This window comes from Hyla sarda, chromosome 2, assembly GCF_029499605.1.
Source record: "Hyla sarda isolate aHylSar1 chromosome 2, aHylSar1.hap1, whole genome shotgun sequence".
In the NCBI taxonomy this organism is placed as follows: Eukaryota; Metazoa; Chordata; class Amphibia; order Anura; family Hylidae; genus Hyla; species Hyla sarda.
In genome coordinates this window covers 73,047,324-73,060,592 of record NC_079190.1, presented here as the reverse complement: position 1 = coordinate 73,060,592, position 13,269 = coordinate 73,047,324, and the positions used below count along the sequence as shown (strand labels likewise).

Sequence of the window (13,269 nt, the reverse complement as noted above, 5' to 3'; positions counted from 1 at the left end):
AGATTTGTAAATTACTTTGATTTAAAAATCTTAACCCTTCCAGTACTTATCAGCTGCTGTATGCTCCAAAGGAAGTTATTTTCTTTTTAAATGTATTTTCTGTCTGACCACAGTGCTCTCTGCTGTCACCTCTGTCTGTCTCAGGAACTGTCAAGAGAAGGATAGGTTTGCTATTGGGATTTGTTCCTGCTCTGGACAGTTCCTGAGACAGACTGTGATCAGACTGAAAAGAAATTAAGAAAGAAAAGAACTTCCTCTTTAGTGTACAGCAGCTGATAAGTACTGGAAGGATTAAGATTTTTAAATAGAAGTAATTTACAAATCTGTTAATCTTTCTGGCAGCATTTGATTTAAAAAAAAAATAAAAAAAATCCCCGGAGTACCCCTTTAACCCCTTAAGGACTGGGTCCAGTTGTGGCCTAAAGGACCAAGGCCAATTTTTAAAATCTGATCTGTTCTACTTTATGTTGTGATAACTTCGGGACACTTTAACTTATGCAAATGATTGTGAGATTTCTGCTTTTCTAAGGTTGCCCTTTAAATCACTTTTGCGGATTTTCTGCTGTGTAAAATCTGCAGTGTCTGCCTGGTGTGAACATACCATAAATGTTTTTTAGTGTATAAGCATTGCTCATGTTACCTGGGATCTATTTGGACTATGCTTAAGTGGAAGCAGTGAACTACAGTCATGGCCGTAAATATTGGCACTCCTGAAATTTAAGAAAATGAAGTATTTCTCACAGAAAAGGATTGCAGTAACACATGTTTTGCTAGACACGTGTTTGAGGACTTGAGAACCAAAATTGTGGAAAAATATCAACAATCTCAAGGTTAAAAGTCCATCTACGGAAATCTAGATTTGTCTTTGTCCACAGTGTGCAACATTACCAAGAAGTTTGCAACCCATGGTACTGTAGCTAATCTCCCTGGGCATGGACGGAAGAGAAAAATTGATGGAAAGTGTCAACGCAGGTTTGTCCAGATGGTGGATAAGCAGCCCCAAACAAGTTCCAAAGATATGCAAGCTGTCCTGCAGGCTCAGGGAGCATCAGTGTCAGCGCGAACTATCCGTCGTCATTTAAATGAAATAAAATGCTATGGCAGGAGACCCAGGAGGACCCCACTGCTTACACAGACATAAGAAAGCAAGAATACATTTTGCCAAAATGAACTTGATTAAGCCAAAATCCTTCTGGGAAAACGTCTGAGATCAAGATAGAGCTTTTTGGTAAAGCACATCATTCTACTGTTTACCAAAAAGGTAATGAGGCCTACAAAGAAAAGAACACAGTACCTATAGTGAAATATGGTGGAGGTTAAATGGTGTTTTGGGGTTGTTTTGCTGCCTCTTGCACTGGATGTCTTGAATGTGTGCAAGGCATCATGAAATCTGAGGATTACCAATGGATTTTGGGTCGCATTGTACAGTCCAGTGTCAGAAAGCTGGCTTTGCGTCCCAGATCGTGGGTCCTCCACCAGGACAAAGACCCTAAATATATGTCAAAAAGCACCCAGAAATGGATGGCAACAAAGCGCTGGAAAGTTCTGAAGTGGCCACCAATGAGTCCAGATCTAATTCCCATTGAACACCTGAGGAGAGATCTTAAAATTGCTGTTGGGAAAAGGCTTCCTTCCAATAAGAGAGACCTGGAGTAGTTTGCAAAGGAAGAGAGGTCCAACATTCCAGCTGAGAGGTGTAAGAAGCTTACTGATGGTTATAGGAAGCGACTGATTTCAATAATTTTTTCCAAAGGGTGTGCAACCAAATATTAAGTTAAGGGTGGCAATAATTTTGTCCAGACCATTTTTGGAGTTCGGTGTGACATTATGTCCAATTAGCTTTTTTCCCTCCCTTTTTTGGTTCAGTTCCAATACACACAAAGGGAATAAACGTGTATAGCAAAACATGTGTTGCTGCAATCCTTTTCTGTGAGAAAGACTTCATTTTCTTGAAAAACTTCAGGGGTGCGAAAATTTACGGCCATGACTGTATGTCCATAACTAGCGTACAGAGTTAGGCTATGTTCACACGATGGAATTTCTGTGCGAAATTCTGCATTGTAATTCCACACTGAGATTCCGCACAGGAGTCCCATTTGATTTTAGTGAGATTCTACTGCACTATTCACATTCAAGATAAAACAGATAATATTCTATAGGCTAAAGACATTGCACTTGCATGTTCTACATATACAGCTGGGCCAAATACTTATGCTCTGTTAGATTAAGGCCTTATGCACACGCAATGGCTCCAGTTACATATGTAGATTTTTTTCTGCTCTGTGATTGTAGGGGTTTAAAATATTTGACATGCAATAATAAAATATTATAATATTGTATTGTAGCTCACTTTTATGAGATCTTTTGATATAGGTGGTAAGTGGCACTGGTGTGACTCCATAATATTTTCTTTTGGTTATCATCACATCGCATTGCTGCCCTTTGTACAGCCCCCCACTGTTAAGACGCCTAGAAGTAAGTAAGTGGCACAAGAGACTGAACAGCTGAGTGACATATATGATTTCATTTTCTTTTTAGCGGAGAGAAAATCAGTGTTACCGTAGATGATTTAAGGCCTGCAACAGATTATCACGCCAGGTCAGTGACACCGCTTTTATACTGTATTAAAATGTATCTTGTCCATCTGTGGCATTATTAATGATGCTTCAGAGTATCAAAATGAACAATATTGGGCCTTAAGGGTCAGTTCACATGCCCTTATGTGATAGCCTGGGGGAGTAGGGTATATGGGGTGTAGCTGTGCGGGACTAAAGGGTGTCTGGTTAACCCTTGCTATTCGTGATGCCAGGGTGGGGCTCCTCTGTAATTCTTGTCCTACCGCCACCCTTCCAGAGAGCTATAGGGAGGTAGAGAATAATTGAATGTCCACAACCGGAGAGTTTGCTGAAAACAATTGGAACTTTACTGAAGATTTTAGGCAAGCTTCAGAACCGGAACAGTCTCTATACATGCAAATTCTCTTGGAGATTGACAAAGGTTGGGACCTTAAGCAATTTAGAGTATTAAGGATGATATGCGCTGTTCCACTGGATTTAGGGGATTTAGTTGCGGTCCAGTATTCACGCTAGTTTTAGCGGGGATTAGTTTAGAACTCACGGTTTAGGTCAGCTGAGGCCGGTAGGTTTTCTGGCCTAGCATGTCTTCAAAAAGTTGCGCAGATCCGTCCTGCTAGTCCGGCATCCACGAGAGCAGCAACCCAAGAGAGCGATAATTGGCTACAGCTCCCTTATATGGGCAGGGGCTGGACTAGAGATAATTGGTCCAATACTTCTGTCAATCACCATTACAAAGAGCTATGGGTAGCATGTGACCTCTGACATACCATAGAGGAATCAACACAGTCACATGACCGAAGGTCCTGCGACGCCAACAAGGCAAGCACTAATACAAACTATATTAAATACACACATTATTAAATATATACACTTATAAACACTAGGGGCTATCCCACCTGGGGGACACTACTTGAATGTAGTAACTCTGACTTTGGGGACCACCACACTAGGTACGGTATGCAATACGGTACAGGGACACCACACTTATTTTTGCTGTAGGAAAATCAGCAGCAGAAAATCTGCAGAAAAATACACATGTAAATGCACCCTTAGAATATGTTATTTAAAGGAAAACTGTCACAATAGTCACATGCACAAACCAGTGGTAGTGCAGGTGACACTGAGAAAAACCATGCTTACAATGCCTTGATCCGTTGCTTATATCTCCTCCTTTCTGAATATGAAAATTAGCAGTAAGTGGCATGGGCGCTCTGTAATCGTGTTTACTGCACATGTGCAGCCTCCTGGCTACACCCGAAGCCGCCTCAGAGCGGCTTCATAACAGGCTTCATAACCGCCCTGAGGCCGCCTCAGGGTGTAGCCAGGAGGGAGGAGGGGGAGAGGCAGAGGGAGGCAGTGAATAATGATTAGCCGGGCCGAGAGCCGAAGAAACAGCGCTGACGTCACAGTGCCGAAGGCTGAATCATAACCCCGCCCTTGCTACTTACTGCTGATTTGCATATTCAGAAAGAAAGGAGATATCAGACTAATGGAGCAACGGATCCAGGCATTGTAAGCTTAGTTTTTCTCAGCGTCACCAGCACTACCAGGCAGTACCACTGGTTTGTGTCAGTGACTATTCTGACAGTTTTCCTTTTAAAGAAAAAAGGTGGATTAGTAAATTATAAAATAATTACCAATGCAAAATACCTTATATTAGGGTTAGTATTCTTTTATAAATGGAAACATGTATGTTTATATCTTTAAAAATAGAGCACTGCACTAATGTTTTATTTAAAGATCAATCGTGGACATACAATACAGAAGCTGGTGTTAGATGTGTTATTAAAACATAGGCCTTCAGCCAGTGGTCAACGGTTCCGCTCCAGAAATTTGCAGCAAATTGTTACCTTAGTATATGTTATCCCTGAATGGCCAACCATGATGCAATGTATGGACAGCCCAGGAGTGTCAGAGCATCAGATGCTCTTTGTTAGCAGCTCTCCACTAATAGATGGTAGTCACACACACGGTACCATTTTACTTCAAGGGGTTGGACCACAAACAGTCCATAGGATGATAAATGTAAAGGTTGTAGATGTATGATTACTGACTGTTTGACTGCTGGGACCCCCCAGTGGTCAAGAGAAAGAGAGTTCCCTGTTTGAATGGAGCAGCATTTACGTAAGTGGGCACTTTGCTCTATCAGTCCCATGGTCAGTGTTTGAAGTGGTACTGTAGTGCATACCCATTACCCTATGTCAAAATATATAATCAAAATAAGGAGATTCACCCCCTGTTCTTGGGATCGGTGAGGGTTAGGGCGCTTTACATTTATCCTTTTGCTCTTAGTCCAACCCCTAAGTAAATTGTCTGATCACAGTGTGTCCAATAATCTCAAATAAAATTTTCACCAAATGTTGGTAACAACCCAAGTGATTCATACGTACAAAGAAACCAAAACAAAAAAGCTCCGAAATTAACCCCTTAAGGATGCAGCCCATTTTGGCCTTTAGGATAAAGGCCATTTTATTTTTCCTTTTTTTTTTCCTCCTCTCCATCTAAGAGCCTTAACTTTTTTATTTTTACATCCACAGACCCATATGAGAGTTTGTTTTTTGTGCCACCGATTGTGCTTTGTAATAATTTAACCATAAAATGTATTGCCAAACCAAAAAAATATTTGTGTGGGGAAATGTTAAAGAAAAACGCAACTTTTGGAGAGTTTTGTTTTTAGCTGTACACTTTACACTGTAAAACTGATATGTTTTTATTTTATTTTGTGGGTTAATATGATTAGACTCATACCCATGTTTACCTACTTTTCTATTATCGTACTGCTTTTAAAAAACTTTAACAAAATAAGTGTTAAAAATTGCCCTATTCTTACCCTTATAATTTTTTTTCATTTTTCACGTGGCTGTATTTTTGCGCCATGATCTTTAGTTTTTACCAGTACCCCTTCTGCGCATATATGTGACTTTTTAATCACTTTTTTTATTTCCTTTTTTGGGGATGTGATGTGACCAAAAAGCAGCAATTTTGGACTTTTGTTTTATGTTAACGCCCTTAACCTTACAGGATCATTAAAGGAGTAGTCTAGTCCTGAAAAACTTATCTCCTATCCTAAGGATAGGGGATAAGTTTCTGACCACTGGGGCCTCCCACGATCTCCTGTACGCGGCCCCGCCAGCCCGCGGGAAGGGGGCGTGTTGACCACTGCTTGAAGTGGCGGCCGAGACACCCCCTCAATACAGTGCTGGGGCAGAGCCGAAGCACTGCCTTTGGCAATCTCCAGCTCTGCCATAGCACTGTATTGAGGGGCCGTGTCCCCTCCCGCAGGCTGCCGGGGCCCCGTTCAGGAGATCGCGGGGGACCCCAGCAATCGAACCCCCCACAATCTGAAACTTATCACCTATCCTCAGGATAGGGGATAAGTTTTTCAGGACTGGACTACTCCTTTAACATTATAGTTTTAATGTACTAAAACCTCCACAACCCAATTGTTTCAAAACTTAACAATGGCGTTGGTAACCGCTTCTTTCTAAGCTTCTGAATGTTCCAGTGAGCACTGTTGGGGTTTTAATACGGAAGTGAAAAGACAATTATTTAACCATAAATTTCCATATGCTCCTTGCAAGATCTCTGAGTGAAAAGAATAATCAGAAGAGTTGTCAAGGAGCCAAGGTCAATTGTGAAGAGCTTCCAAAAGACCTAGAATTAGCAGGTACTGTTTTCTCAATGAAAGCAGTAAGTAATGCACTCCACCGCCATGGCCTGTGTGCCCATTCACCACCCAAGACTCTTGCTGGATTAAAAGCATGTTGAAGCTGCTTTTAAGTTTGCTGCACAGCATTTGGAAAGGGCAGTGAAATGCTGGGAGAATATAGTGTGGTCTGGAGAGAGCAAAGTGGATGCTATAATACACACCATGCTTGGAGGAGAAATGGCACTGCACATCACCCTAAAAAAAAAAAACAACCAACAAGGAAGTTTGGAGGTGGAAACATCATGGTGTGGGATGGCTTTTCAGCAAATAGTACTGGCAAACTTCACATAAATTAAGAAAAGATGAATGGGCAACTTAACTAAGACATTCTTGACAAAAATCTTTGCCATCTACCAGGATGATGAAGATGAAATGAGGTGGACATTTCAACACGACAATGATCTCAAACACACAGCCAAGGAAACTCCCTAATGGTTTCAAAGAAAGTAAATAAAGCTGCCAGAATTCCCAGCCAATAACCTGACGTAAATACCATTGCAAATCTATGGAAAGACCTAAAGATCATGATTTGAAGGCTGTTTTTGTAAAAGTATGGGGCAAAATTCTTCCAGGGGAATGCATGTGACTAGTTTATCCTTACAGGAGGTGTCTTGGTTTCCCCGTGTCAATTCACATTATTACACACACCTTAATTTCTGAACTTATTTGTTTTGGTTTCTTTGTATGTATAAATTCCTTGGGTTGTATGTGTATGTATATATCTGTGTACATATAGCTGGGGGGAAAGAAATGGCACTGTGTTCAGGACTTCTGGTCCAAATGGGTGCTCAGCAACTGAGGGTATGTTCAACATATCCTATAGATAAAGAAGCGGCACTCCAGATTAGTGAGAAAGCAGCGTGTCTTTATCCACTCATCCAAGTTACAGTGCTAAGTTTCAGTCTAAACAATGAGACCTTTCTCAAGCCTTTCTTTTATACATATATATATATATATATATATATATATATATATATGTGTGTGTGTATGTGTGTGTATATATATATATATATACACACACACACACACAGTGGGGCAAATAAGTATTTAGTCAGCCACCAATTGTGCAAGTTCTCCCACTTAAAAAGATGAGAGGCATGCAATGTTCATCATAGGAATACCTCAAATGTGAAAGACCTAATGTAAAAAACAAATCCATAAAATCACATTGTCTGATTTTTAAAGAATTTATTTGCAAATGATGGTGGAAAATACATATTTGGTCAATAACAAAAGTTCATCTCATTACTTTGTTATACATCCTTTGTTGGTAAAGACATAGGTCAAACATTTTCTGTAAGTCTTTACAAGGTTTTCACACACTGTTTCTGGTATTTTGGCCCATTCCTCCATGCAAATCTCCTCTAGAGCAGTGATGTTTTGGGGCTGTCGCTTGGCAACATGGACTTTCAACTCCCTCCAAAGGTTTTGTTGTGTGTGTTGTGTGTTTGTGATCATTGTCATGCTAAAAGACCCAGCCATGTTTCATCTTCAATGCCCTTGCTGATGGAAGGAGGTTTTAACTCAAAATCTCACTATACATGGCCCCATTCATTCTTTCCTTTACACGGATCAGTCGTCCTGGTCCCTTTGCAGAAAAACTGTCCCAAAGCATGATGTTTCCACCTCCATGCTTCACAGTAGGTATGGAGTTTTTTGGATGCAACTCAGCATTCTTTTTCCTCCAAACACGACGAGTTGGGTTTTAACCAAAAAGTTCTACTTTGGTTTCATCTGACAAAATGACATTCTCCCAATCCTCTTCTGGATCATCCAAATGCTCTCTAGCAAACTTCAGATGGCAACAACGTGTACTGGCTTAAGCAGGGGGACACGTCTGGCACTGCATAATTTGAGTCCCTGGCGGCATAGAGTGTTACTGATGGTGACCTTTGTTACTTTAGTCCCAGCTCTCTGCAGGTCATTCACTAGGTCCCCTCATGTGGTTCTGGGATTTTTGCTCTCTGTTCTAGTGATGATTTTGACACCACGGGGTGAGATCTTGCGTGGAGCCCCAGATTGAGGGAGATTATCAGTGGTCTTGTATGTCTTTCTAATAATTGCTCCCACAGTTGATTACTTCACACCAAGCTTCTTGCCTATTGCATATTCAGTCTTCCCAGACTGGTGCAGGTCTACAATTTATTTCTGGTGTCCTTTGACATCTCTTTGGTCTTGGCCATAGTGGAGTTTGGAGTGTGACTGTTTGAGGCTGTGGACAGGTGTCTTTTATACTGATAACAAGTTCAAACAGGTGCCATTAATACAGGTAACGAGTGGAGGACAGAAGAGACTCTTAAAGAAGACGTTACAGGTCTGTGAGAGCCAGAAATCTTACTTGTTTGTAGGTGACCAAATACTTATTTTCCACCATAATTTGCAAATAAATTCTTTAAAAATCAGACAATGTGACTTTATGGACTTTTTTTTACTCATTATGTTTCTCTATGGTGAAAATTACAGGCCTCTCTCATCTTTTTAAAGGGGTACTCCGATGAAAAACTTTTTTTATTTCAATCAACTGGTGCCAGAAAGTTAAACAGATTTGTAAATTACTTGTATTAAAAAATATTAATCTTTCCTGTACTTATTAGCTGCTGAATACTACAGTGGAAATTCTTTTCCGTTTGAAACACAGAGCTGTCTGCTGACATCATGAGCACAGTGCTCTCTGCTGACATCTCTGTCCATTTTAGGAACTGTCCAGGGTAAAAGGAAATCCCCATAGGAAACATATGCTGTTCTGGACAGTTTATAAAATGGACAGAGATGTCAGCAGAGAGCACTGTGCTCATGATGTCAGCAGACAGTTCTGTGTTTCAAAAAGAAAAGAATTTCCGCTGTAGTATTCAGCAGCTAATAAGTACAGGAATGATTAAGATTTTTTAATAGAAGTAATTTACAAATCTGTTTAACTTTCTGGCACCAGTTGATTAAAAAAAAAAAGTTTTTCACCGGAGTACCCCTTTAAGTTGGAGAACTTGCACAATTGGTGGCTGACTAAATACTATTTTTCCGCACTGTGTGTGTGTGTGTGTGTATATGTATATATATATATATATATATATATATATATATATATACTGAACAAATACTTCAACCTTTATCCTTATAGTGTCCCTACTGTGTTGATCCAAAGGAAGGCTAAAACCCTTATGAGGCTGAGGTTAAAAATTCCTTTTCAACTCCAAATATGTCAATCTGAATAAATCCCTGGATCGACATTCTGTCCCTATAAATCTAGTATCCGTGCCCTGTAATGTCATTACTCTCCAGAAAAGTATTCAGGCCCCTTTTGAACACTTTTATTGAGTTCACCATGCCACTTTCTCTGGCAGAGAGTTCCATAATCTCACTGCTCTTACCGTAAAGTTACCCCATCTGTGCTGGTGTAGAAACCTACTTTCCTCTAGCTGTAGAGGATGCCCCCTTGTTATAGATACAGTCCTGTGTATGAATAGATTATGGGAGAGATCTTTGTATTGCCCCTCATATATTTATACATAGTTATTAGGTCACCCCTTACCTGTCTTTTTTCTAAACTAAATAACCCTAATTATGGTAATATTTCTGGGTATTGTAGTTTCTCCATTCCCCTTATTCCAAGTCCTTCTATTCCACTTGTGGATAACCTTACATTTATCAGTATTGAACCTCATCTGCCACTTGCCAGCCAGAAACTTCCACATATCTATATGTAACTGTGCACTGTCCTCTGTTGTACCCCTGTGGTACCCCACTAATAACAGTCACCCATTCAGAGTATGTACCATTAATAACCACCCTCTGATTCCAATGACTAAGCCAGTTACTTACCCACTTGGAGACATTCTCCCCCAACCCTAACCTTCTCATTTCATGCACCAATCTTTTATGTGGCACTGTATAAAATGCTTTGGAAAAATCCAGGTATACGACATCCAGCGATTGCCCCTGGTCCAGTCTGGAGCTCACCTCCTCATAAAAACTGATCAGGTTAGCTTGACAGGACCGATCCCTCATAAAGCCATTCTGATATGAAGTCATACATTTATATTTATGGACATACTCCAGTATAGCATATCTTACCCCCAAACAATTTACATACAATGTAGGTTAAACTAACAGGCATATAGTGGGAGATTTATCAAAACCGGTCCAGAGGAAAAGTTGCCCAGTTACCAATAGCAACCAATCAGCTCGCTTCTTTCGTGTTTAACAAGGCCTCTGCAAAATGAAGGAAGCGATCTGATTGGCTGCTATGGGCAACTGGGCAACTTTTCCTCTGGACCGGTTTTGATAAATCTCCCCCATAGTTCCCAGAGTCCCTTTTTGGCCCCATTTTGACTATTGGTGCACCAGTCTTAGGGAACAGACCCTGTCAGTATAGAGTCCATTGTGTTGGCAGCAGTTGTCATTTACATTGCAACCAATTTTTATGTTAGCCAGTAGCATACCTAGAGTAGAATTGACTCCATGGCCACGGGGTGTTTATACCCGTGCTGATTTATGCCATCACTCCCACTTTCTTTATAGAGAACATGTATTTAGAAAAAAAAAAAACCTGCAGGTCCTCACAATGTTGTTCTATGTAATACATAGTATTATATAGTATAATAGATTTGCAACAGCTGTAGACACACTGTTTGGAAAACACTGACTTAAAAATATGTCTTATTGGGTATATGATTTAGCATTTGTAGGTTACTGCATTCTGGCCATTACACTATAGATGGCGCTAGTGTACTATAAATTATTAATGAGCTCACTGTAGGTGAAGCACTTACTGTAAATTAGATTCCCTTCTTTGTAATAATATCATCAGCTTTACTTCTTCCTAATCTCTGTATTAACTATTTTCCCTTGTTCATTTCATGTGTAAAAAAATTCAGCTTTTTAGTGTTAAATGTATTAGGACAAAATCTCCCTGTGTCCCTGTTTGCACTTGACAGTTTCACAATGTTCTTATTAACCAAGGTAGGGTTAAAGGTCTTCTTGCAATCCGTATAAGCTCTATAAGTATGCATACAATTACATAAAAATAAGTGTATGGATCAGCTCTGCTGTTTCCTAAGAGACCGGTCTCGAATTAGCGTCTAGCCTTCTGGAGGGCACGCGCATCAGCCAGTGGATAGGCAAGAAGTGCCATCCTGAACATTTCATTGTGATGATCTAGCTCTCATATGTGAAGATTAAAATAATCTTTATTTAATCCATACAAAGTTTAGGTGGGTAGGTAATGCTGACGCGTTTTGTGCTGAAATACATAGTGAAAAAAGTGAAGTTACAAAGAACAACAAAGTCAACTAGACAATGATGTAACATAGCAAAAGATCATGTTGGCACACGGTCATTGTGCTCCGTCCCATTCTGGGTCTATTCAGCTTTTTTATTTTCTTTTTTTTCCCGCTGAACAGACCCAAAACTGGTCTGAACAAAACTGACACCACCGGGTCCGGAAGGATCCCATTAACTTCAATGGGGTCTGTAAGGGATTTGAGCCAAAGCCAAAAGTGGGACTGGCACAGAGAAAAACTGTAATAGAAATTTATATATATATATTTTTTTGTGTGTGTGTGTTTTGTACCCACTCCTTGTTTCTAAAAGTACCAACCAAAATAGGATTGTGAAGCCATTCCTGCTAGCAGCAGCGTGAGAGAAAAAGTGCTTTAAAAGAAAATGAAATTGTTTTGGAGGCAGTATTGTAAATTATAGCAAATTTAAAGGGGTAGTCCAGTGGTGAAAAACTTATCCCCTATCCTAAGGATAGGGGATAAGTTTGAGATCGCGGGGGGTCCGACCGCTGGGGCCCCCTGCGATCTCTCTGTACTGGGCCCCGGCTCTCGGCCCAGATAGCGGGTGTCGACCCCCGCACGAAGCGGCGGCCGACACGCCCCCTCAATACATCTCAATGGCAGAGCCGGAGATTGCCGAAGGCAGCGCTTCGGCTCTGCCATAGACTTGTATTGAGGGGGCGTGTCGGCCGCCACCTCGTGCGGAGGTCGACACGCCCCCTTCCCGTGGGCTGTTGGGGCTCTGTACAGGAGATCGCAGGGGGCCCCAGCGGTCGGACCCCCCGCAATCTGCAACTTATCCCCTATCCTTAGGATAGGGGATAAGTTGCTCACCACTGAGTCACCACTGGACTACTCCTTTAATAGTATATACAAGTACTAGAGAATGACATGTTTCAAAAGTAGCTTTCTACCTCAGATAATTGACCTGAGGAAGAAAGTTGCAACACTATCAAAACGCATCATTCTCTAGTACTTGTATATACTATTACATTTGTTATAATTTAAGATACTGCCTTAATCCTCTTTACTGACAACACAGGTGACTATTTTGAAGCATCTTTTACGCTTCTCCTGTATCTTCCGATCGTCCTGTCTCCAGGTTATAGTTGATCCTAGCTGTATTCTGATCTTACATTGATCTAATGGGGCTATATGGAATTGTGCCCTCTGCACGACACCCTCAGGTAAACACATTACCTGTCTCTTGTGTGGACACAATGCCATTCTGGTTAGCGGCACCTAGTGCACCCCTTTGTTTCCTTTTTTTATTTCCTATATATCTGCTGTCATCAGCTAGACAGGGATAAAATAAGGTCATAGTTAAATTGCTACATAGTCCTTTCCAATGCCAGAATAGAAGTAATAGGGCCAGCAATCAGCCGATGAATAAATCAACTGATCACTTCCTTAGAACAGGTTTAAAAAAAAATAAAAAAAACATTGTTCTTTGGCCGCGTGCAACAAGGGATATGTGGCTGACAAATAATGAAAACAAAGGGAACTATAAGCTTTGTAAAAAAGTGTCAAAGTTCATTGCTTATTTACGGTGTATATTTAGCCATTGTTATAGGGCCCAAATCCTGAACCCAAAACTCCCCCTTGGTGCTTGAGCCACATTTTCAAATAAAAAAAAAAGGCTTATCATGGTGTTGGAAAGTACTATGGAGATTAAGAAGTACTTATCATATCCCAAATAGAAAAAATAAAA

General features: G+C 40.6%; 1 protein-coding gene across 7 annotated transcripts in view; it reads left to right on the top strand.

Annotated features, from left to right (window-relative positions):
* Positions 1 to 13,269, top strand: part of FNDC3A (fibronectin type III domain containing 3A) — a 316,088-nt gene that overhangs the window by 239,131 nt on the left and 63,688 nt on the right. For all 7 annotated transcript variants that reach the window (XM_056562070.1, XM_056562071.1, XM_056562069.1 and 4 more), the window contains one exon: positions 2,539 to 2,598. In XM_056562070.1, the coding sequence (XP_056418045.1) occupies positions 2,539 to 2,598 (60 nt within the window). The remainder of the gene's footprint in view (positions 1 to 2,538; positions 2,599 to 13,269) is intronic.